Source organism: Amphiura filiformis, chromosome 6 (assembly GCF_039555335.1).
Source record: "Amphiura filiformis chromosome 6, Afil_fr2py, whole genome shotgun sequence".
Taxonomy (NCBI): Eukaryota; Metazoa; Echinodermata; class Ophiuroidea; order Amphilepidida; family Amphiuridae; genus Amphiura; species Amphiura filiformis.
This window is the reverse complement of record NC_092633.1, coordinates 6,993,683-7,018,685: the sequence shown is the minus strand read 5'-3', so window position 1 is coordinate 7,018,685 and position 25,003 is coordinate 6,993,683. Positions and strand designations below refer to the sequence as shown.

General features: G+C 35.7%; 1 protein-coding gene across 1 annotated transcript in view; it reads left to right on the top strand.

Annotated features, from left to right (window-relative positions):
• LOC140154900 (fibronectin type-III domain-containing protein 3A-like) overlaps positions 1 to 18,399 on the top strand; it is an 83,525-nt gene extending 65,126 nt beyond the window's left edge. Inside the window, 12 exon segments of the mRNA XM_072177559.1 lie at positions 6,357 to 6,443; positions 7,867 to 8,005; positions 8,605 to 8,670; positions 8,983 to 9,101; positions 9,641 to 9,746; positions 10,963 to 11,144; positions 11,759 to 11,947; positions 12,555 to 12,886; positions 13,641 to 13,847; positions 14,065 to 14,231; positions 16,002 to 16,129; positions 16,746 to 18,399. Coding sequence (XP_072033660.1) covers positions 6,357 to 6,443; positions 7,867 to 8,005; positions 8,605 to 8,670; positions 8,983 to 9,101; positions 9,641 to 9,746; positions 10,963 to 11,144; positions 11,759 to 11,947; positions 12,555 to 12,886; positions 13,641 to 13,847; positions 14,065 to 14,231; positions 16,002 to 16,129; positions 16,746 to 17,057 — 2,034 coding nt within the window. The 3' untranslated portion in view covers positions 17,058 to 18,399.
• The last annotated feature ends 6,604 nt before the right edge of the window (positions 18,400 to 25,003 follow it).

Genomic DNA, 25,003 nt, shown 5'->3' with positions numbered 1-25,003 from the left:
ATCATATTTTTTGTTAACTTGAATAAAATAAGTGGGAAAGTATGTATTCAACAAGGCATGAAAGCATATGTGACATTTTTGTTAATCCTGTCAATGTAATTCCTGGACTTGCTGGTGAAGTGATGAGCTGCTAAAACATAAGGCCATGAGAGTTCCTAGGAATAATGTGTTTTGGCATTAGTCAAAATAGGTTAATGTCCAATAAAAAAAAGTTCAAATGATAGGTGAATAACAAGAGATTATGTTTGGGAATGTAATGTTCATAATAAGAATGTCCTGAACAAGTACTTCACACGCACATGGTTTTGGCATTAAAGGAACCGCTTCCAAAAATAAATGTTATCAACAACTATGATTATGAATTATCTGGAAATCCTTTTTGTGGCGATATGAAGGGAAAATACCAAACATGTTTGGTTGTTGTTATGCTATGAAAATTGAATTGTATGATCAGGTACTTCCCATTTGAAAGGTGTTTTCTGATAGCAAGGTGGTGTGGGTTTCCCTTAAATAGTTGGATAGTCTTCATTGGTTACCATGCACCTTGACAGGTTGGGTGAAAATATTGATGAAGAGAAACTAGTTTTTTTGCAGAAATTTTGTTATGCTCTTGTTCTCAAAGGAACATTGACCGAGGGCTTTCGTCTTGTATAATCCTGATCTGGTCAATAAGATGACTGACCACTAAGTGGTTAAAAGGGAAGTGTGAGATGTCTTACTTTTTTCATGAAACTTGGAGGTTGTGAATCGAACTAGGCAAATTAATTTGGTCTATCTATACATATATCTTTAAAAACAAATTGTCAGCCCGGTTGTATACATGTGCGAAACGCAATATGTTAAAAACCCAGATATCTAATACACTTTCATACAGGCAATTTGGTAATTTTATATTGTGCACAAATAATGGCACAATTTACTTAAACTGTGAGTAAAATGGCCTATTTTAAATAGCTATATATAGTGACAGTAATCTTATAAATCATTGATAACAATTACACTGCACAGAGTGGAAAAGGTTAATATGGATTTGTGCTTTGTTGCGTGCAAAGTGCTAAATTTAGCCGTCACAAGCGGATCTCTAAAACATGAATGTCTACATGGAAAGCCAAGTCCTGGGGAGACACTCTGTTACTGCTAGTCTACGTAGGGGGAAATCTGTGAATGTAAACTTCCTTCATGGTGCTGAGAATAAGGTGAAGGATAATCACTGTATGCTTTTTTGTTAATTTGTTTGTTTAGGAGTTGTTTTCATTTTTACATGAAAATTGGCTGGTGATTTTCCGAGAGAGCTTGTATGACCACAAAAAGTTGTTATGCATTCTTTTTAAACTGAAAGTTAAAGTGAAGCAACGGCCTTGAAGTTGTATACAACTATACACCATACTTAATGTTTCAAAAATATATTTTTAATTTTTATTTTAGTTCCTAGAAAATTATGTTTTCCATATTATATCAGAAGATTTCACACTATTTGCTTACCAGTTCCTGTATAAAGAAGAATTGAACATAGATCATTTTTGACATATCTAATCTACCCAAAGTCGTGAAGATGGATCTTGCGGTTATCATTATTTTGAAATACCATTTTGTATGTATCTTTTCTTATGCGGTTATCATTATTTTGAAATACCATTTTGTATGTATCTTTTCTTATGCGGTTATCATTATTTTGAAATACCATTTTGTGTGTATTTTCTGTTGTTTCGGTGTCTGTGAGAGTGGGCAAGTTTTTTGTGTTTTCCCCCTCCTCAATCTGTTGTCTATTATTTCAAATTCAAAATTTCTGTTTTTGTCTTGAGTGCATCAGATTTTGTTACATGTTCCTGCTGAATTTTCAGACTTCTTTGTTTGCAGCTTTGTGCCTGATTTTCGACAATTAAAATGAATATATATATAGGCCTATAAATTATGTACTTGTCTTGGGTTTGTCTCTTTCACCTAGACTTGTACTGGCCTGGATTATAAATGCTAATCCTTGTCCTAACCCTAATCTACAAGCCCTAATCCTAACCTTAAATCTAAAATTTGAAATCCTAACTGTAATCCTAATCTGTATACCCTAATCCTAACCTGAGATGATCTGACTTAAACCATTTTGTGACTAATGTACTGTTCCTGTATATGTTTATTTGTATGTGATAAGAAAGGTTGAATGAAAGAGGTTATGCTGATAAAATGGTAGTATCTTGATATGTGTGGAAATAGGCAATGTGAAAATGTATCCTGTAATTGACTGCCTAAAGTCGATCAAGGAAATGCTGGCTAGCTTTATCTGCAACCATATCACAACTTTTTGATCACAAATGTGACTGCTGCTAGAATGCCATTTTATGGCCCATTAACCCAATTTGAAAAGAGACTCAGAACATTTTTGTTTTTCTATGGGGAGACAGAGAATAAGGGGCATGGTTAAGGGCGATGCCATACCCAATGGGATCAGGAATAACCTACAGTTAGATTATTGACGTAAAATATGTTATCACTATGATAACAACTGCAAACCATTTCACTTTTTGTTAAAAAGCTCATGTTATATATGTGAGCTTACTTTAGGATATGAGTACTGTTGGGTGTTGGAACATTGTGGCTTGTAATAGTATCCAAACATGCAAGGTTTTTGTCAAAAAGGTCTGTTTATATGCTGCTCATATCATGGAGAGCACAATTTTATACTGCTGGATTATTTGGCCATTTACCTAGCAACCTTTGATTTTAAATTACAGTGCATGCCATTTTGCATTCAGCACTGTGGCGATAACACATGAAAAGTGCTAAAGCTTTAAGATGTGAAATGTCATTTGATTTTGGGTATTTGCAGATATTTAGGTGCCCACACAGCATTATTTCCAAGTTTTTGGCATCCAGACTCTCAAATATAATCCCTCTTTGAATTTTAGATATTTATTTGAAGATGTAAAATACAATGATTATAACTAATATATGTGAATCACTGAAATGAACATTATCACATAAGAATTGAGATACAAATTCACTAAATAGGTCAATAACTGATTAAAGATGCAAAATGCATTTTAGCCCACACAGATTTCCAGAAATTCAGAAGCAGTCAGGCAGACATGTTAATGTCTACAATGCTGTATGCCAAATAAGAATTTCGTTTATATAAACAAATTACAAAGGGAACATGTTTGAGTGATTTTCTTTCAAAGTTCAGTGGACCTTTTCCAGAAACTTGGATTCAGTGTATCTTTCGGTAAAAAAAAATATTTAAAATCAAATAATATGTCATTTTGCTGACGCATTACAAAGGTTTGACATAACCTTCTCTGTTTTCTGTACTTGTTGCTTCAGGATTATGGGTGCGTCATTTCCAAGGAGACGGATTGATATGTGTGTTTTTGTTGAACCCAAACCAATGCCAAACCTTAATGTGATTCTTTGGTGAAATATCAAAGGAAGGGCTTTGAAGGATTCACAGAATTGGTACTATTGGGTTTGACTTTTGCAGTTCTAGGGCAGAAAAAATGCATGGTCTTGCCAAGATTGGATTTATGAATATGAATACATTCTAGAGGTGTTTCCTATTCCCCTTGTTTTTTCTTTAATTTTCAATATCAGACAAGTTCATAATTTCCAAGGGAGGACTTAAGTTATTTGAAGGATTCATAACATACTGTTCTGTTTGACTTTCCAGTTTTAGGGCAGACAAATTTCATGGTTTTCTTTCCAAGATGTTTATCAGGTTTTTTATTAGAGTTATGAATTCCAGGTGTGGTTTCTTCTTTTCCCCTCATTTTTTTCTTTATTTTTTCAATATCAGACTAATCTGACTGTATTTTAATTATCATTAAAATTGACAACCAAACAGGCAAACAGTAAACCAGCCCTGCTCCCAAAATGCACACAAAACAAAACAACAACAAAATGAGGTAAAGACTTGGAAGCAATACAATTGCAACCATACAACAGCTGTGCCGTTGTTGTTGCAAACAATTTTGATAATTGTTGCATTGTTCAAATTTCTAGCATATGGAGTAAGAACTATTCTAATCCAATTGGCATTATTTTTTAAGTTTTGATTTCAAAGGGCATGGTATGTAGCGGCACAATAATCTCTCATAGGTCAGACTGTTGGTTATTGGTTTTATATTGCTTTATGTAAAATTTAATGAATTGTGGTTTTAAAAACAGTCAGAAAATAGAACCTAATCTGTATATTAGTCTTGGATTTTTTATTTGTATGACTGACATTGGAGGAAGAAGTAACATGCAGGATGAAATTGTGGTTTCATCATTCAGTGTTATTCAGCAGGTTTTATGTGCTCATCTACATAATGCATATTTACCACAGATTCTGAAGTGGAACATAAATCGGTTTGAACCTGCTTTAGAACACTTCACAGTGTACTACATTTTATACATTTTGTAGATGCTGTTTTAATCTCATTTTGTTACATATGAAGAGCTTAGTTTCAAAACCCCTTACATCCACTTGAGCAATTTTGAGAAAACATCAAAAAATCATCTACAAAATCACTGATATAAGAGGGTTTGCAACAAAAGCAGTTTTGGGCGGGATGCTCATCTTACCCAGGCATCCCACCAAAAACTGCTTTTGTTGCAGACCCCCTTATATCAATGATTTTTTTGATGATTTATTAATGTTTACTCAAAATTTCTGAAGTGGATGTAAGGGGTTTTGAAACTAAGCTCTTCATATGTTGATTTAGTGAAACGTTAAACTTACAATAAAAGGGGTTTGATTACTTGCTGATTAACCCTAACCTTACTAAACATCAAAAAACCTCAATTCAGAAAGCGTAGGCACAAGCAGGTATCCCACATGATGCTATTGCGTCATCATGCGAACAGTCATATGGGCACGGAAAGCTTGGCCGGGCAAGCTACTCCCCCGTGGCAAGGTAGGCCAGTGCACGGGCGTGGCACCCGAAGGGTCAGGGGTTCAAAACCGCACCCGAGAAAAAAGTTTTCTCTTCTTTTCTTTCTCTCTTTCTTTCCTTCCCCCTCGCCAAAAAGCAACTGGGACGTAAGGGTTAAGTAAATGTATGATATTCATATCCTGCCAGACAAACAGTTGTATAGAAAGAATGAAATGATTTGTATTAGGCATTTCTTGGTGTGTTTTTGTACTTTTGTGCAGATAAATGTGGTTATTATAGACAATAGATGTCTGTTATGTTGGCTGTTGTCTCTTCATTCAATAAAGATGCTTCTTGCTGCAGACATTGCAACAGGGTAGTCTTAATGAAATAACTTTTAGTCTGGCCCAGTTACTTGATTGAAAGCAACAAAACTGTGAGACATGGTCCAGACACACATCACAATAATTACAGACCCCAGTGGGATTGTCTGTGTCTCCACATTAGTCTCCACTCATTAGTAAAATGCTGATGACTTAAACCATTCATAGTGCACATTCTGTATGATCAGAAACTTTGCATTTGGAGACTGTGATGTATAGGATGCCTAGAATGCTAGGTCAGTGTAATCTTAATGTGGGTTGGGGAACTTTGCCTTAGGATTGATGTTAATTTAAATTAGTGCATCTCTTAATATAACAGAAAGCTTTATGTGGCTGTATTATTTCCCTTTTAACTTGAAAGCCTGAAGGGAGCAAAACATGTTTGATGGTGATTTTGTTAATAGGAAACACAATATGGAGGAAAACAAAATGTAATTGTAGTGTCAGGATGGGGTGTGTTTATCCATGCTGACAAATTGATGTGCATCATAAATGATGCATATTTATGGCACTTAGTTTAACATTTCAGTAATTCTTGAAAACATTTAACCTGATTAGTTGAACGTACACAGTGATGACGTGGTGACTTACACTTACCAAGAAAACGGCACTTGTTTACATTTAAGGGTGTAAACTCTTTGGGGTTTTGATTGGCTGCTTGAATCAAGTTATGAAAACCTACAAAACATCAACCCTTTATTTGCTAAAAATCGTCTACCAAGCTGCTTAGCATCACATGATCCTGATTAACACAATAAACAGGACACATTCGTCAACTGGTGCTGTCCTTCTGTGCTAGCAACTGTAGTTTGGGCTTCTTTCTCAAACAACTTCAGGAATAGCAGAAATGGTCTGGAAAGACATTTGAGTTGATTTTGTTTGTATGCATTTTGTTGTTTTAAGTCATGAGTCAAAACAACTTTGTTTTAAAATATGTTATGTTAGTCATGTTTGCCATCAAAGTGTTACATGTAATCCGATTATCACTATGTCAACTGGATCACGCTTTTGAGTTCTGCACCATGATCGAAATAGCGAATAGCTATGATAATTTGTTCCTCAGGATTGTTTGGGTTACTGCAATACATATTATAACCATCATCACACTTTTCTTCTGTTCTTGTTGCAGCGATATGGCTTCCAGACTGTGTACAGGGGTGAAGACACTAGCCACTGTTGTAGGAACCTCACCAGAAATTCAGAGTATAAATTCAGGGTAAGTTATTTATAGCAACTCATGCATAGAATTACATCAGGACTAAAGATATTGCATTAAAACCTCTTCTGATTGCTGTTGGAGACCTATACATGACTCGGAGCAGGCTGTAGAACCACCTACTTCATCAGTGCAATGTGTTTGTGCTAAGGGCTCGGTCACCCACCGTTGAACAGTATTTTTTGTAGGACCTGAGAGCGCATCAGATACACCAAATTGCATTCTGCATATGAGGAATGTCCTGATGATATCAAATAAGTTTGATTTTGTATGACAATTATTGACTATATTGTGGTTTGGATCAAGTAAAATGTCAATAAATTTGTTTTAGGGTTACCAGCTATGTTTTGTGTAGATGGTGAGAACAAATATGTGGTAAAAATGGTAACCACAACCGGAAATATATTCTATTTATACACAGCTTTGTCATTATCAATATTGCTGGAGCAGTATAATTCAAAGTTTGGAAATGCATTGTTTTAATGGTTAACCTCAATGTAAGATAGAAAACAGGATATGAACAGATTAGTCCACCCACATTTTTTAAAAGTTTTTATCATCTTTGAAATCAATGTACACCTATGGAAAATATGGTATTGATTTCAAATGAAGTCACCATTCAGAATGCCCCATTTGAAAATCACACTTCATTTGTGGAAGATTATAAAGGACATGTCTTCCAAAGGAGTTGTATGAGCCGCAGAGATATAACATTTTGCCTCAATGAAACCGGCATTTGACTGTCACATTGCTACAATGATGACACTAAGATTAGGACATTTATAAATAAGTTTTCATACAAAACAGAGTTAGATAGATAAATGAGACAGTGACCGAAAAGTAAACATATGGTAGAAAATATGCTATTGCAGTAAAAACCCACAGTGTAGGCTGTTGCTTACATTAGCATTTTAATGACATGGCAGTAATAGTTATATCATATTTAATAGTTACAGCAGTGATAAAGACACAGATGGCATTGTGTAATCATTCATTTTATTCCACCAGTAATTTGATTGTTCGTTTCACACAGAAGACTGATTCACATAAAATAGTAACATATGGGTAAATTTTGTATTAGTTTTAACAGTTCTTTTCATACCAAGACATTCTGGGTGACCAATAGTTGCACTCACAGGGAATGGGTCAAATAAATCCTGTTGCCATTTGCCTTCCCTTCCTTTTCCCTTCAAGTTTCTATTCCTCCTGATTTTCCCAAATTTCTATTTTAAATTAAATGTGTTTCCCTTTATGCTAAAAAATCCATCCCCTTTTCTGGTACTAATATTCATCAGTCCTGAATAAAAATTATCCAACAAAGTGAAAGTACAGGAGAAATTGTTTTCAGTTTTACGTAATTAATGAATGTGAGCAAGATTGATGAATTAATTGATTGATTAATAACCTGATTTCTTCTTTGCAGTTATGTGCCTTTAATGATGAGGGTAACAGCAAATGGAGTAGTGTCGTGGCCTTTAGTACTTTGCCTGACGTACCAAGAGCGCCTTCCAAACCCACCCTCAAAGGCAAAGTCCACCCAACAAGCTTCAGAGTCAGCTGGGGTAAGTCAACAAACATAAAGATGTAAATCAGAGAAGGATTATTGGGTTTAAACATAAGCATCTATATAAATTGAGATGAGACATGCTGGTCAAAATTAAGGGTCCAGATGCAAAATGTAATATATGCCTTTGGCTGCCTTGTGGTGTTGTGTAATCAATTTTGTTGTTGAAAGTGATACACAGGGGATTACATTTTGGCATTGCTCTATTCAAATCTAGAGCAGTGCCATTTTGTTTACAAAATGTGCGGGTATTTGTGAAATTAGTTCCCTAATATAATATTCTGATGATTTGACATAAACAGCTTGGAAATCATCAAATTATGCATTGACTTCCAATGATGTCAGTTGGATATATAAAATTTTATTGATACCAGTGTTGTAGATTTTGGATTAGAATATATATTGATACCAGTACTCTCAATATAGTTAACTGAATCTTGGTTGCATGATGTAATAGTACCATACTATGTTGGATAGTACCATACATCAGAATTAAAATGCAAGAACCAAGGAATACCAGAAGAGTGGTATCATTTCCCAACACTATTTTGAGATCGCCTATAAAACTTTCTACTCATCTTTCTTTCTTCCTTCCAGAACCTCCGAGAGATACCGGCGGTTCCGATGTTTCCTCATATACCCTTGAAATGAGTAGTGGGTTGAGTAAGTATATCAATAATAAAATATTGTATGTCTGAGCTGATTTAAGGGCAGTGGACAAATGTATCTTTTCTAGAGTCATTTACTACATTAAAACTATAAAAAAAAAGAGCAAAGTTTCAACTCCCGATTGTTAAGTGAAGAGCAAATTTATTCTAACTAGTGAATGTGATCCTTTTCAATATGTAACTTCAACTTGCTTGCCTCATCTTTTAAATCAGTAATTAATTTGAAAAATATTTGATATTTCCCTTTCCCTCCTTTTCATATGGAACATAAGTTTACAATGTAATACTGATTGTTGTTTGTCCACAGATGGTCTATTCTCAGAGGCGTACACAGGACCAGAGAGGGAATACCTTTGTGAAGAACTTAATCCAGGCCAAACGTACAGGCTCAAAGTATTTTGTACAAGTAGAGGTGGAGAAAGTCCGGTAAGCTTTCAAATAATCCAAACCAAATCCTATTTATATTAGTAAACCAAACATGTGGGAAGGGTCACTGTAGAGTGTAGATGATAAATACAGTTCATAATCTCAACTTGCACATACACAGAACAAAGTCCAGGGGAAGGGGCCCATGATAGAAGTGCATTATTTGTGGATGTGTGAAATGGTTACTTCATTTGTGACCCTAGTTAGTATCAGGTAGACCTCATGTATATGGTGCTGATACTCTTGTGCAGTGATTTACATAAGTGCACATTTCGTTGGTTGCTGCTTCAAATTTGAACCATTCACTCAAAGGCCTGACTAACGTACGCGCACACTTGCTGTAGATGCTACATAGATGTACTAGTTAGTAAAGCCTGCCTCAAGGCATTGACTGAACACACATAAGTTACATTGAAATAGTGGCGATTATCCCTTTAAGTAACTCTTAATGAATGCCTGAACACACATAAGTTACATTGAAATGGTGGTGATTATCCCTTTAAGTAACTCTTAATGGATATATCCCCTTTCTTTTTCAGAGTTCTGATGTTAGTAGTATAACTACATTACCCGTATGTCCAGGTCAGTGCTCTACACCCAGGCTGCATGGCAGGCCTAAAGCCAACTCACTTAGTCTAAGATGGGGTAAGTCAAAACTGCAATTGATACCAAAATTAGGTAAATTAAGTAATTCTTGGACAAGCTCAAATGTACCTGTTGCGTCCATGTAGCAAACTAAGCATGTACGCAATGTAAGACGCATGTATGCTTTCTTCTGTACTGCGCTATGTGTGTGTGTGTTTATCACAGAACCACTAGCGTTCCGTGTGTTTGAACTTGGCCAAGATTTACTTAATTTACCTGTACATTTGAATATTTACTGTAAACAAAAATGTGACATGATCAAGGGCAATGAGTCACATGTCGGCAATTATTTTTACATCATTTTCTGGCAGTTTATGAATGCTACATTTTGATGCAAACCTCATCAAAATCGGGCATCTGGTTACCGAGTTATGAGCAATTTATCAATGGCTGAAAACAAGAATTTGAACACTGTTTTTGCCAATATCTCAAAAACAATATTAGCGACATCTGACTCATTCCTCTTGATAAATAGCAATAACTTACCAAATAATGCTGGACAAAGAAATTACTTGAAATACTAGTAACGGTATATGGTTGGCTTGAAGTCTTTAAATAACTGAGCAACAAAAACATCCACCTTCAAACACAAATCAATATTCCAAGACTTAATCAGCCAAACAGGATATAAACAAATAATGAATCAATAATAAATAAAATGTAATAGGGATAATGCAAAAGAAAAACAAGTTTGTTTCCTGTAGCATCGCAAGCATTTCGCTTTTTGACGGCTTATTGTGCAAGATTTGAATTTTTTTTTTTCACTTACAAAGAAAAAAAAAGAAAAAAAACTCAGGGAAAATCGCAAAAAAAATAATCTAAAACACTACTGGAGTAAACATTTACACATTACACAACAAACAAGCATAGTGAAAAACTACTGCAGGTTGAAAGGGGGTCATAAATATTCTTGAATATGAAGAAATATGATTTTTTTTTGTGTGTGTGTCAGAGAAACCCACTGTAAATTCCCATTCCAATTTGCAGCGAAAAGGGCATTTTTTCCATTTCAAGACATGGATTAAAAAAAAAAAAATTTAAAAAAAAAAAAAATGCATTTTGCATTTGACTTTTTGGACCTGCTACAGTCACTGGAACTGGATAAAAAACACACACAAAAAAAGAAGATTTTAAACATTCAATTATCATATTGGAAAATAAATACTTGCAATGCAATATTCACCTGATCAAATATTATTTGTGTATCAATTTTCAGCTCAACCAGAATATGATGGTGGGTCACCGGTGACAGAGTTTGTTGTTGAAATGGTAGTGATAGAAGACAGCTCAACCAAAGAGGTGCATCGTGGTGCCCCATCAGTAACAGAATGTCTAGTCAATGGACTGCTGCCAGGCAGGCAGTATAGCTTCAAAGTCAAAACATTCAACAGGGTTGGGGTGAGTAAACTGATTCTATCATTCAGCGAAGTATTTCATAATAATTTTCTAATTTAACTTGATTTGTAAGGAAACAGAAGATACTCATTGTATTGGGTTCATTAATTAAACTGTTCAAAAAATTTTTTTAAATCAGACCTTTGCATTTTTCAAAAACAGCATTAACATTGTAAATTAGATTAGTATCTGTTTATTCAATGTAGAACACTTGCACTTTAGAGTACTGATGTCCCATGACACTGAAAAATGCTTTGGTCAGCACCATGAAATGGAAAAGAAAGAATGCGATAGGATTGTCTATCTGATCCTTTACATATATTTGAGTAATGTAGTTAACCAAGCTATTGTAACATAATTTTTGAGGTGTTGATGCTATGCTTGATAATCATGTTCCTTTGTGTATATTTTGAGGGCCCATTGTTAAAGAGTGTCCCTAAACATTTTCTCTTCCAATGTCAGGAAAGATTTACTGATGTTGCTTCAGTGTTTAAAAACAACAACTTTATTTTAGAGAGAGGGCTTATTATTGATTTTAACTTTCAGTACAAGTTGCTACTCTGATATCACTGTTATTACTGCAATTGTAATATAACCAAGTTGTAATTTTTTCCCAGGGGGGTCCATTCTCAGAGGCATTACAAATAACTACAGGTGCAGGTCCACCTGAAGCTCCAGATCCACCCACGGTTATGTGTCGGTCAGCGACAACCGCCTCGGTCTCGTGGGAAAAGCCATGCTGTAACGGTGCAGAGATCAGCGAATACAGGCTGGAAAAAGCATCGGAAAACGGATCATTTGCATTAGTGAGTACCGAAGTCTTGAAAGTTTACAATTGTTCTTACTTCGTCAAAATGACAGACAAGGCTTAATATCGCAGCAATCATAATATTAATCTAGAAAAGATTTAAATCTCTACATTGCAACATAAATATAAAACTTTAAAAGGTAGCATATATATGTTAATAAATAATGCAGATAAGAGTCACCTAAGGCTGAATTCTTAATGCAAGTGATAACAATCTTGCATTGATAATGTTTCGTATGTCTGGAAGTGAGTCTCACATGGGTATGAATCATATATGTAGTAAAAACATCCGACTGTTGTCTGCTTAACTCTAGACAATGTAGGTTATTGATTTAGGCATTACTGGAAAGCCTGGATGTTTTTCTTCTTTCTTTTTTTGCAAAACTTGAAAGTTAAATCCGTAAATGTTTACACCAAATATGACTAGATCAGTAAAAAAGCTCTTGAAAAGAAATACTTAAAAAGTAAACAGTTTACAGTGCGTGGCTGCGTAGTTAGAACATTTGTCAAACACACCTGTAGTAAATTAAAATAGTCGTGATTGCCACTGTAAAGACAAATCTGGAGTTGAGTGAATGATGTCTTCCAATTTTTTACACTTCCAGGTATACACAGGGGCATCACCAACCTGTGAACTCAAGTCCCTCCAACCAGCCACCTTCTACTATCTCCGTGTCCAAGCCATCAATCCGGCCGGTCCAGGACCTTTTAGCGAAGTGGAAACATGTAAAACGCCACCTTCCTCCCCAGAGTCGGTGCCGACGCTGAGATTACTGTCGTCAACGTCGGATTCACTGTTGATCCAGTGGTTGGAGCCTAGTAATTGTGGGGAGGAAATTATAGCTTATAATATAGACATTGGGGAAGCGCAGCCATTGGCTGTAGGCAATGTTACCGAGTACTGTATAGATCAACTTCAGCCTGATACAAAATATAGGTACGTCTTATATTCTGCTTTGCTAAGTATTAATTAAGTTAATTTATTCAATTACGTTTATATATTTTGATGAACGTAATTTTTCACCAAGTTAGCTGTCGGAAATAATAAAGGAGACAAGCAGACAAAGTGATCCCGTCTGGGAATCGATCCCAGGACCTCGGGTTTACAAGACCTGTGCCTTAACCAACAATTGGTTACCATGTTTATATGTTCTGAATTGGAGGGAAGCTGTATGGTCATGTTCAAATTGGGTACTATGCTGCTAAGACTAAAGAGGTTGATGATCGATATTGGACCTGTTTATTTGACTCCCAATCTTTGACTCCCAACGCCAAATTTGACTTCCCAATTCCAAAATAAAATGGCAATGTACAAAACCCAGTTGACCTATATATCTTGGTATGTATACAATTCCAAGGTTATGTCTAGAAGGGAATAAAGAGATAAAGATCAGTAACATTACCTTGACAGAGACACACAGTCATTTTGTGTGGATTTTGGCACACACTGGAACTTTTTCATGGAAATCTACCCATAAAATACCAACATGTTACAAAATCATTGACATGTTGTTTAGGTTAAGGAATTTGTTACTTAAGTAGAGATGAACTCATTGGGATTTTTTTCTGTGAAGTTCAGATGTGTATATGATTGACAAATCAGTCACCATACTGAAATAAGATTTCTCCAATATAACCTAGAGAAAGAGTTAATACATGTTATTGAAATTAAATGTTTCTCTTCAATACAGGATACGAATACAAGCCGCCAATTGCATAGGGGTTGGTCCGTACAGCGCTGTGCTCAAAGCCGTCACTAAAGCTCTTCCGCCGCAACCACCAAAGCTGGAATGCGCCCTCTATAGTCACCAAAGTCTCAAGCTCAAATGGGCAGAAAGTTCACGTTTAGATGCCAAGATTCTGAATTATACATTAGAAATGGAAGATAAGAAAGGAAGGTGAGAAAACAAAAAGTTTTGACAATATTGTATTCATTATGTATCATTTGTCTTGTAATTATTGCAAGCAACTGATATGATCGTCTGGACTAGCTTTCATTTGATGGTTATCTGTCAGATAAAATCAAGTTCTATTAGATATGTTGTTTTTATGCCTACAGGGGATGAAAATTTAGATAATACGAATGATACCATGCATGTTCTTCTATTTTTGCAGATTTATTGTAGTGTATTCTGGTGCTAACACATCTCACAAAGTAACAAGGTTAACAGAGCAGATGTCGTACAAATTCCGTATCTGTGCTAGCAATGATGCTGGTAGCGGTCCTTATTCAGAAGAGTACATCTTTTCCACAACCAAAGCACCACCACCCAGTATGAAAGGTGAGATACAGAGACACCAAAAATACCCGTTTTGATAATCTCATGGCCAAAACTCAAGCAGGAACCTAAAATTTATTTTTTCAACCACTAAATTATATGTAATATTTGTTTACATCAATCTGCACTTTTGTAATATTTGAGCTTATTTTCTTCTGTGACAGAAAGTTTCGTCCATGTTAAGTAATTTATAATACAAACCTTTGCAAAATGGAAACTAATGCTAAAGTAAATTGAGAGGCAACTATAATACTGATGAGAACAACACAATCAAAATTTCTCTACACACTATCAAGGACTATATACAAGTGTCTGCAGTGGTTATATACAGTAAGCCAAAAAATTAAGGTACCAGTTATGTTCACCTCCTGTATATCCTAAACAAAGACAGATATGTCATCTTTTAGCTAGAATTTAAGACCTGATTTGTTGAAATTGTTCAAGAAATAAAGACACAGCGATCCCAAAACCCAAGCAAGATACCAATGTAAAAGTTGCAGTTTCCTTCATTGCATGCCCTATTGATTTGTACACAAAGCATTCGTGAACAAGAGAACTAGCGCTGCGCTTCCATTGATTATAGCACGTTAAAACTAGCGTCATGCTTTCACTGATTAGAACACAAGAGTGCAACTTTTGATTTTGTTTCTTCATTTTTAGATCACTGTTTCTTTAATTCTCAACCAATTTCAACAAATAAGATCTTAAATCCAAGCTAAAGAGTACAGGTATTGACTGCTTGTTTTAATTTTGACATATTTGTCTTTATTTGGGATATACAGGGGTGAACACAACTGGTACCTTAATTCTTTGGCTTACTGTATATTGCATTCATAATAATACTGAAGTGTCCAGCTCATAGCTGAACCAGAACTCTTTTAATAAAGAGAATAGGTTGTATCATAATTTAATGGATGTGATCCTTGGCCACACAACAGCACAGTTTCATGGCGCTGAACCAGCACCCAAGCCAAGATATTGGTAATTGGGATTGCCATCCATCATAGGGCTGGGTAGCTTGGATGGTCATGCTTTCACTGATTAGAACACAAGAGTGCAACTTTTGATTTTGTTTCTTCATTTTTAGATCACTGTTTCTTTAATTCTCAACCAATTTCAACAAATAAGATCTTAAATCCAAGCTAAAGAGTACAGGTATTGACTGCTTGTTTTAATTTTGACATATTTGTCTTTATTTGGGATATACAGGGTGAACACAACTGGTACCTTAATTCTTTGGCTTACTGTATATTGCATTCATAATAATACTGAAGTGTCCAGCTCATAGCTGAACCAGAACTCTTTTAATAAAGAGAATAGGTTGTATCATAATTTAATGGATGTGATCCTTGGCCACACAACAGCACAGTTTCATGGCGCTGAACCAGCACCCAAGCCAAGATATTGGTAATTGGGATTGCCATCCATCATAGGGCTGGGTAGCTTGGATGGTAGAGAACAGGTTGCACAAACCAGAGTTTGCCAGTTTGCCCTGCTTCAGCCCAATTTGCTTTGCTCCCCTTCATCATTCAAACAGGATAGATGTTATATTCTACAGTTCTCAGCAAGGTCCCTTCACACTTGGCTATGCACTGGTCGCGTTTATCGTGTAAAAGAACCAGGCAGGATACTACAAATGAGGTGCCAATATTTAGCCTATCCGGACCCTACTTTTGTATTTACACAGTACATTTGAGCAAAAAAAAGTGTGCAGGAATTGTGATAAATAGTGTAGCTTCATAGAAGTAATATATTCTGGTTGTTTCATTGCAGCACCCAAAGTATCCCAGATAGCAGAAGAAGCTTGCCTAGTTGAATGGACCTCGATTGGAACTCTGCAGGGAGACACCATTATATATCAATGTCAGTGCCAACGAAGTAGAGAAAATGAAAGTAAAATGGTAAGTAGAGTTGACAACAGGGTGTGATGCAAAATAAAATCAGGGCCTAGATTTCGGCTTGGTTTGCGAGAACCAAAATCCATCATCGTCTCTGCACTTACTGTATGATACAATGAGAGAAGTTGATTATCGCAACCGAATCTTACAAGAATCATTACGAGAATCAATTCTGTGATTCTCGTCAAAATCTAGGCCCTGAAAATAATAAGTTGTAAAAAAACACCATTTGTATTAATTCATTTGGATTTACTCATTGCATTATCTGCATGAAAGTTTTAGATTTAGATGACTTACACCCAGTGACTTGCAGGTGCTCTGCATCCTTGATCTGTTCCAAGGACGCCACCAATCGCCCTGAGATGTATCCTGCCTGGTCTGGACCCCATGCCATAAATGTTCCACTCTCTTCACACCCTCTGCTTTCATAGTGGCCCATTTCGCCTCACACTGATTTGAATTGCAATTCCTGGGTCACAAAATCTAATTGAGAATACCTGTTTTCTATGTTATTGTTGAACCTATAGAACACTTGTCATTTGTAACATGTTTAAAGCCAATCATGGTTGGCTAACCCTTCCATAAGGTAATGTAACAATATCCGTATCCAACTCAACAGGTTTACAGAGGGCCCAATACATCAGTACATCTCCAGGAACTCACGCCCAACACTGAATACAGATTGCGGGTATGTGCCGTGCGACTTCCCCAGGACGGCGGTCAAGACTTATGTGGTGCCTACAGTCAGTGGGAACTTTTCCAGACCCGGAGCAACGAACCTGCTGAGACCGCCGTGGCGGAGGCCGAATCGGAGGTCAAAGTTGAACGCAAGCCAATCAACGATCAGCAACTGGCGGCCATCTGTTTGTCGGTGTTCTTCCTCAGTGCAATTCTATTTGCTGTAATTTTACAGTGGTTCATCGCCAATTAACATTAAATATCTACAGTGCATTCATTGTGAGATATGCTGCCAAGATAAAGTTCTATGCTTGGTTCTTTGTTGCAAACTTGCGACAATGGTACCAAATTGAACATGCGGCATATCTTTCAAAGAAATCACCATTATGAAATGCTATTTGTACGTATATTAAGAGTCACAGAAAAACATTGCTTAACTAGACTAAAAAAAATACTAGTTTATTTTTGCTACTCCAATAATGTATAACACTACCCTTGAATTGTTCTATAGAAACTAACTCAAGGCCTACAAATTGTGGTGCATGTCTTCTAGACCTGGTTACCCTGTATTATGTCTTAAAAAGTGGCAGATTTTTTTACGCATCGCCACCCTTTCCTGTCAGACAATTTTTGATCAATTGTTTTCCCTGCAAAATTGGGCTGCTACAGTTGCAATCCATGTAGCCCCTATGGAAGACATGACTTCATCCCCCACATAGGGGATGTAGATCTCAAATGGAGTTGCCCATTCAGTGAATCCCATTTGAAATTCACACTCCCTGTGTGGAAGGTCATGTCCTCCATAGGGGTAAGGATTTCAACTGGAATAGCCCATTGATCACACACATATACTCGCACACACAGCTACCCTATACACATTCATTGCGCCTTTAGACCAAGATGATATATTTGCCAAACTTGATTACTATTATTATTCGTTGTTGGTTAGTATTGACCAGCACTGGATTTCAAACAGATGAGATGAGTAACACTTACTGTAATTAAGAATTAAATTCTTGTGCTTTGATAACAGGCTATTCTATTTGATATACACACCCCCTTGTGGAACATGTCACTGCTAACTCATTTCTAGTTGAATGATAATGTCAATCCAGGTAGAAATGTTTGTATTGGTGTTAAAATTTAGCAGAATGTGAGAAATAATGACATGCTGCTGGATTTAGTCGCTATTTGTGAAATTTTGTTTAGAATTCCAAAATCTTCCACTGTTGGATGGTTGGATTTGGAATGTCTTAACAACGGTTGGAATTGCAACATGTTCCTAAACAGGGTTTTTTTGAATGGAATATCCCAGTGTCAGTGGCAATTATCTGAGTAGATTTGTACATTCCATGAGATGCCAGTTTTGCTCATGCATCCCTCCTTTTCCTTCATAGTTATTAGGCATATTGTATGAGGCTTGCAATTAACACCAATCTGCTGTCAATTATTATGCGTAAGTTATATGTAAGATTACACAGATATCACTGCCAAAGCAAGAGTTACACACAGTAGTGACACGCAGGGTAGGGACTTCATCGTTATCATTACTTTCCATTAATAGTATTTTACTCGATTTTAATTATTTTAGTTGTGTTTCCTAATGGTATATATAATGGAGCTTTGTTCAAAGGTAAAACGATAACATGTGGCTCAAATGCTTCAATTGATAGAAATAGTTGCTGTCGATAAATTGTCGATAATTTTGAATCTTGGACTCAAAACAAATCAGGTAAAGAAGGGATTAAAGTTAGTCAGAATCTGTAGGTAGGATTGAAGATGCCAACACCTGCTTAAGGAGTATGTTTTCCTTCAATCAATTCAGACTATATACATGCGAGGTATTCACCAAAATCAATACTTGAATCGAAGTAGCATAGAATACATTATTTCTAAGTCGTCCTAGATCATAAAATAAACAGAGCTGATTAGTACAAAAATTGGTTTGTTTTTTATAACGCATGAATGAATCATGAAAACGAAGAGACACTAATTGAAATGGATTATACTTTGGTGAACTAAACACTTGAAGGAAACACAAGGAAAGTAGATCTATGCAGCTTTTTTGTTTTGCTTTTTTGAAAAGATTGAAAATCGAAACCATTGACCAGATGAGTAGAGGGTAGATTGTTATACCCCTCTTCACTTCACCAAGGTTTGATATGGTTTTGTCAAGATTCAGTACATTTTTGTCTGTGAAGTAAGTGGTATATGACCTATTTCTAGAAGCAATAATAATAAGATCATCAACTGTTGCAATTAAATGAACTTGTCTTCGGCACAGATGAAAAAAGAAAAAAAAAGAGGGAAGAATGGAACAGCAAATTTGAAAAATTCATCAACTTGCTCAACTTACTGAAATATAAACAATGGACAGCAAATCATTCTTCTTACAAAATTTACTTGTAGCACATTTTTGATGTATGGTGTCCAATAATGTACTGATATTGTGTGTGGTGCCTGCAGTGGTTATTTAAGTATACTTCTGCAAGCATATGAAAGAAGAAATGGAAAAATATGCAATACAGAAAGGACAAACTTGTTTTGTAGTAAGCACTTGCAATAACTAGTGACAGTTTTCTCAATTATGTTGTTGCTATGAGTAATGAGATAATCAGATGCAAGGTTAGAACACATTTTTTTTGCAAGCGAAACAGGGACCAAAAATGTTTGTCAATGGGATTTGTTGGGAAAGAGCCATTTTGTGACTTTCTTATAGTTGTCTTTGCAAAATTAATGAGAAAACTTGTTTAGATTTTGTCAAGGCAAAATTGAGAAAGGAACTTTTTAAGGAGTGTTAGCATGTGCATAGCTTTTTCCTTTGTATTGCTGTTAATGACATGATAAATGTATTTCAAAATATTTCACAAATTCTTGCAGAACTTGTTATCCATGCTGGGTCACTGTTACTTTCCTAAATTTGTACATCATGCCATTAATATTTGTTAATTTTGAAGTGAACTAAGCACAGAATTGTATGAGATGCAAAATGCCAAAACAAGATGTTGTTTAAATGTCAGCTACTGATAAAAATGTCAATGCATTCTGACTTCATTCAGGCTGTTAAGGTAACAAAACAGGTGCTTCTATTGATGTCTATCAGAGAAGTTATCCAGTGTTAGCCACGATAGACAAGACAATAGGAAAGTTGTGTGAAACACAAGTAGTCTTTCCTACTGCTCACTTTTAGTGAATTGGGCAGGCATTGAGGTACAATAAACATTGTTTATGAACCATGTAAAAAAATACACAAAGTGTGTAAAAATGGTGTGAAGATTTACTGTAACAGACTAGTATGTGCATTGCTGATGGAGTGTGTAACAGGAGTGCTTTTTAACAAATAAAATTGGGTATAGCATTACCAATTTTGTGCTTAGTTTTACAGTGTTTTTTTAAACCATTTTCAAGATTGTGACAGTTGATGATGGAGTTGGGTGTAGTAACCCATTTTAGACAAACAAATTTCTCAAGTCTTGTTTTGAAATTGGGCATAGATGTTGCAACTTTGCAAGATATTGATATGAATTGTAAGTGTATTAGTAATAATTATACAGCTCTTAAAAAAAACTAAATGAAACTAAATTTTGTTTGCCAAACTAATTTATAAATAAGCGCTGTGTGCAACTGTAACAGAATGATGTGTATTGTGAAGGGCTATCCTTATATTACTGAACTGATCTATGTGAACCAATGGTAGGTGTCATAATGCTAGACATTCAAGGATGGGTGTTAGCATTGTGATATCATACAGGAATAGTTCACAGTACTTTTGCAATATCGACCCTTCCCAATCGGTCTCAAGAAAGTGTGCATGCAGTAGGATCTCGAGCATGCTCATCTGTTGGTACAAATTTCTTTAACCCCAATATGCATATACATGCATAGAATGACCTTTGAGTGTGTTGGGTACAAAAACTCATTCCAGTGCAACTCAAGGTCAACTGCTTGTTGAGAATGGAGGTTATTGAACTTTGCCAATGTAGATGATTTTGGCTCCTAGTGATTTTATGGATCAATATAATGCATAATTCATGTAGATGCTTAGTGTGTATCTGATGAATCAATGCAGGTGGTTTGACAAAGTTGACAAAAATCCCATCAGCAAATGTAAAGTGGCACTTGTTTACGGAATCTGTGGAATTACATGACATGGAAGAAAGTCAAACTGATAGAATTGATTAAGTCATCATAAGTATTTACAAGTAGAGATATTCAGGGAATGATGTAGTATTAAATCAAATGAAATGAATAATAATAATAATAAAATGAATTTATAGATCGCCCTATTCACCGATCGCATGGTCATCTCAAAACAAGGTTCTACCCGCAAAGTGTGTGTTACGTGTGTGTACACCTGTCAAACACGTCCTTTCACACTTTACAAAAACCTTCTGGCACGTTGCTAGAAAAACACAAGAAACAAAAATGCGCTTGCTGTGCATGCGTTTGCAGGGAGAACCTCATTTTGGTAGCAAGATGACGTATCCGCGCAAAGGGCGAATACTGAAAACTAACTGACAAACTAATTTGTTAATAAAAAAAGTGTGAAATATTGTCCGTTTCCAACATTTTCTGCTTTTCAAGTTATTTTACTCCATAGATCATGCCATTTTTATCATGTAAGTGTTAAGTACATGGAACATAATCACAAGGTGAATGGTGGATTGTTCCAATTCATGAGCCAATACGCCAAGTAAAAGGGAACAATCCATCTTTCACCAAGTGATTAACTTTCTACCATTACACAAATTTTAGACAATGTGGTTTTATATCCCTCATACATAAATTCTATAACTTTCAAGAATATAGTTTATACTCATTTGACAACACGGCACAAGCTTTTCCATTACATAATTCTGCCAGGAAGCAGTCTCTTCACTGCACGATACACACACTATGTATAATGATGGATTGTAACATATCACACTGTATAAGTGCTGTTGGAATGGTGAAAACTATCGAACGTCAGTGGTTGATGGTAAAAATAAACTGTCTAGAATTTAAGTATGAGTGATATAATATTATTCAGGCTGAACATGGATTATTTATTGATCAGTTGATTTATAGGGTGGTCAAGAAGTGTTTGATCACAGATGCTGTTCAGAAATTGTGACATTATTCACTTCATAAAAAGTGTACATAATTGCACAAACGGGCGAACAGGAAAAGTATGGGTTGATGACAAATTGACAATCAAGGTTCAAAGAAGAAAATCAGCTCAAATATTACAAAAGTGCAGATTGATGTAAACAAATATAATTGAGTGGTTGAAAATCAATTTTAAGTTCCTGCTTGAGTTTTTGCCATGAGATTATCAAAACAGGTATTTTTGGTGTCTCTGTATCTCAAAGAAGTCACTAAAAGAATCATGTACATATGAGATCAGAGCTAATATATCAATAGGTCAAAGACAAAAAATTGTTCTGTCATGTTGAAAGTTGACCGTAATTTGAATCAAATTATGACACAAGACCCTATTATATGTACGATTTATGGAGTGACAGGTGCCAAAAATTGTGAATAGCATCTGAAATAGTGAGAAATCACTCTCTGCAGGAATTGTAAAGTGATGTTGTGGGAGGATGATACTAATATGCTATTGTACATTGAGCAGGTTATTGACAGCTTACCAACCAGAGCTGGATGGATAGGCTGTATTACATTCAAATGTTTCAAGAATGGTGCTATATTATATTATATAAATATCTATATATATAAATATATAACTTTAAGTGTAGTGTTGATACTAAATTGATGATGGTCACATGCTAGCCAAGTATTAAAGGGCAAAAGGCGAGACAAAAACCAGAAATGTAACACAGTGCCTTAACTAGTTTAGTACTATGAGTATTAGGTGGCTTGTGGTGATACTTAAGGAGAATACTGGAGGGAGAATAATTGTAATGAATTGGGAGGGGGACTGCCTGACTGACTGGTGCTGTAATCTGTATGTGGGCTTTGGGATAGCAGCTTTATTTTCATACCATTGCTATGGTGCAGAATGTGAAATTGAAAGCAGTTTGGAAAGTTTTGTTCTGGCTTGATAGGTAACTTATTATGGGGAAATGAATGAATTCAAAATATACTAAGGTTGTATGTGAAGAAATACTCATCCTGTTAAAATAATCAGATGAGTCAATTCTTACCAGCTTATGTGATTATGAGGATTTGCTGTTTCTTCTGAAACGGCTGTCACAAATCTGTGACTGTCAATGCAGACATCCTCATAAGCACATAAATATGTATTAAAAAATAGATGATACATAGCCATTTAGTACATTTGCATACTCCCCAAGAGGACATGCTGGTCTGTCATAACAAGTGTTTAATGCCAATAAAATTCCAATTATGTGGCAATTCAAAAAACGCAAGGTCATTTTTTTCTCATCTGCTTTCTCAAGTTCGGCAGTGGCAATAATATGCTGGGGAATAAATATTGTGTCAGCAAAAAATTGACATGGATGTAAAATGTAAGTACACAGTCTATTTCAAAATAAAGAAATTTGTGTTCTTTTCAATAACTTGTAGGAGGATAAATATGTACTTTGTTCTTTCCAACACCTGACTGTAGAATTTTGTGATTCCCCATTATAAGTTATAACAAGCTAGCTTCAGTACCTGCATGCATATATTATGTTGTTTTAAATATGCATGTAGGTATTGTGAACGTCTTCTAAATATCAACTGTTAGTTGATACTGCATAGTTGCACTCCCTTAACAAGATTTAAATTTGTTTTTTGAAATACCCACCAATAGTTTGCTTGTAAGTTTGTGCCATTTGTCACTGGTTGGTGTTATGGTTTGATCGTGAGGGTGAAGAATATGGGCCTAAATGAGAGTTGCAACTCAAAAAATCTGCTAGCTAGCACATGATAATACAGTTTGTGTAAACCTGTGTATGTTCACTCACAAACTGGTCTCGTGTTTATATGTTGTCAGTGCCAAGTATGTGAAACCAGAATTACCAGGAGGGGAGTTCAAACATGCACTAGTAAATATTTAAAAGGGTTTCCAATTATGCCACAATTTGGTTTGAACTGGGAGAGGTGATTGTTGTTCTGTTTTTGTGTCGCCTTTGATTATGTTACCGTGAAGTATTTGATCAAGTGTGTATAATCATTGTGAGAATTGTACAGATGTGTGGGGGGTGGTGAATGTCAGCTCCAATCCAACTTGAGCACACATGCCTTAAACACTTAACTCAATAAAGTCAAAGGTCAACTTTGATGGACCTGATTACTGTCACATTAGTTTATATTGATGTGATGCAAAAGTGAAGGAGGACATGTGTTCTCATAGTATGTGGATCAAGGAGAAAAGTTTATACTATGGTTCACCTCATTTGGTAGTGACATGGGGGCAAGTTTCGCTGGTTGCAGTATTGACTTGTGCTCACTTACGTAATCTCGTATTGTGTATACACGCGTACAAGGGATGTTTGCTTGCATGCTTGTAACCGTGTAAAACACTTGCATTACTACCAGATTTTAGGTGAAACAAAATGTATAAGTGACTTGTTTGGTACCTCGTATGAATTAATTTGAGTATTATTATGTGAATTAAGACTGGTGTCCTTGTATTAAATGAATTGACGACATGTTGTCCTCATATGAAGTGAGTTGAAAACAGGTTGTGGCCAAATAACAATGAATAAAAGGACACATGACTTCATTCAAAATTCAAACGTGATGGTTTGTGGATTGTATTAGGACACAAGGATCTCATACCCATTTTCTGGCTCTGTTGTGGAGTGAATGTACAGATTAGATGTGGTATACCAATGAAGGTGTGATCGTGACTAGGGATCAATCAAATATAGCCATGTAACCATGGTATCATAACCATTACACAAAAATACAAAATATAACTAGTATAAGCAAGAGACCAAATCAAAAACTCATACTAGATGAGTATCTCAAGTATTAGTAGTGGACAGACAAAGTGGTAAGGTGTGGAAAGAAGTCACTATTCCTGTTATGCAAACTTCTCTGTGTGTCTGTATAGAAATGGTATATATGTGTTTCATCCAGTTTAGTTGTTAATACACTTATCCAGAGGTTTTATTATTGCTTGTTTTCTTACATGTTGTTTATTTCTCCATTGCATTATGTGCTGTATTTCTAAGTTTATTAAAGCTTGTACAAGACTATAAATAGACAAGGCTATGGATACTATTTTGACTATGCTATATAAGTACT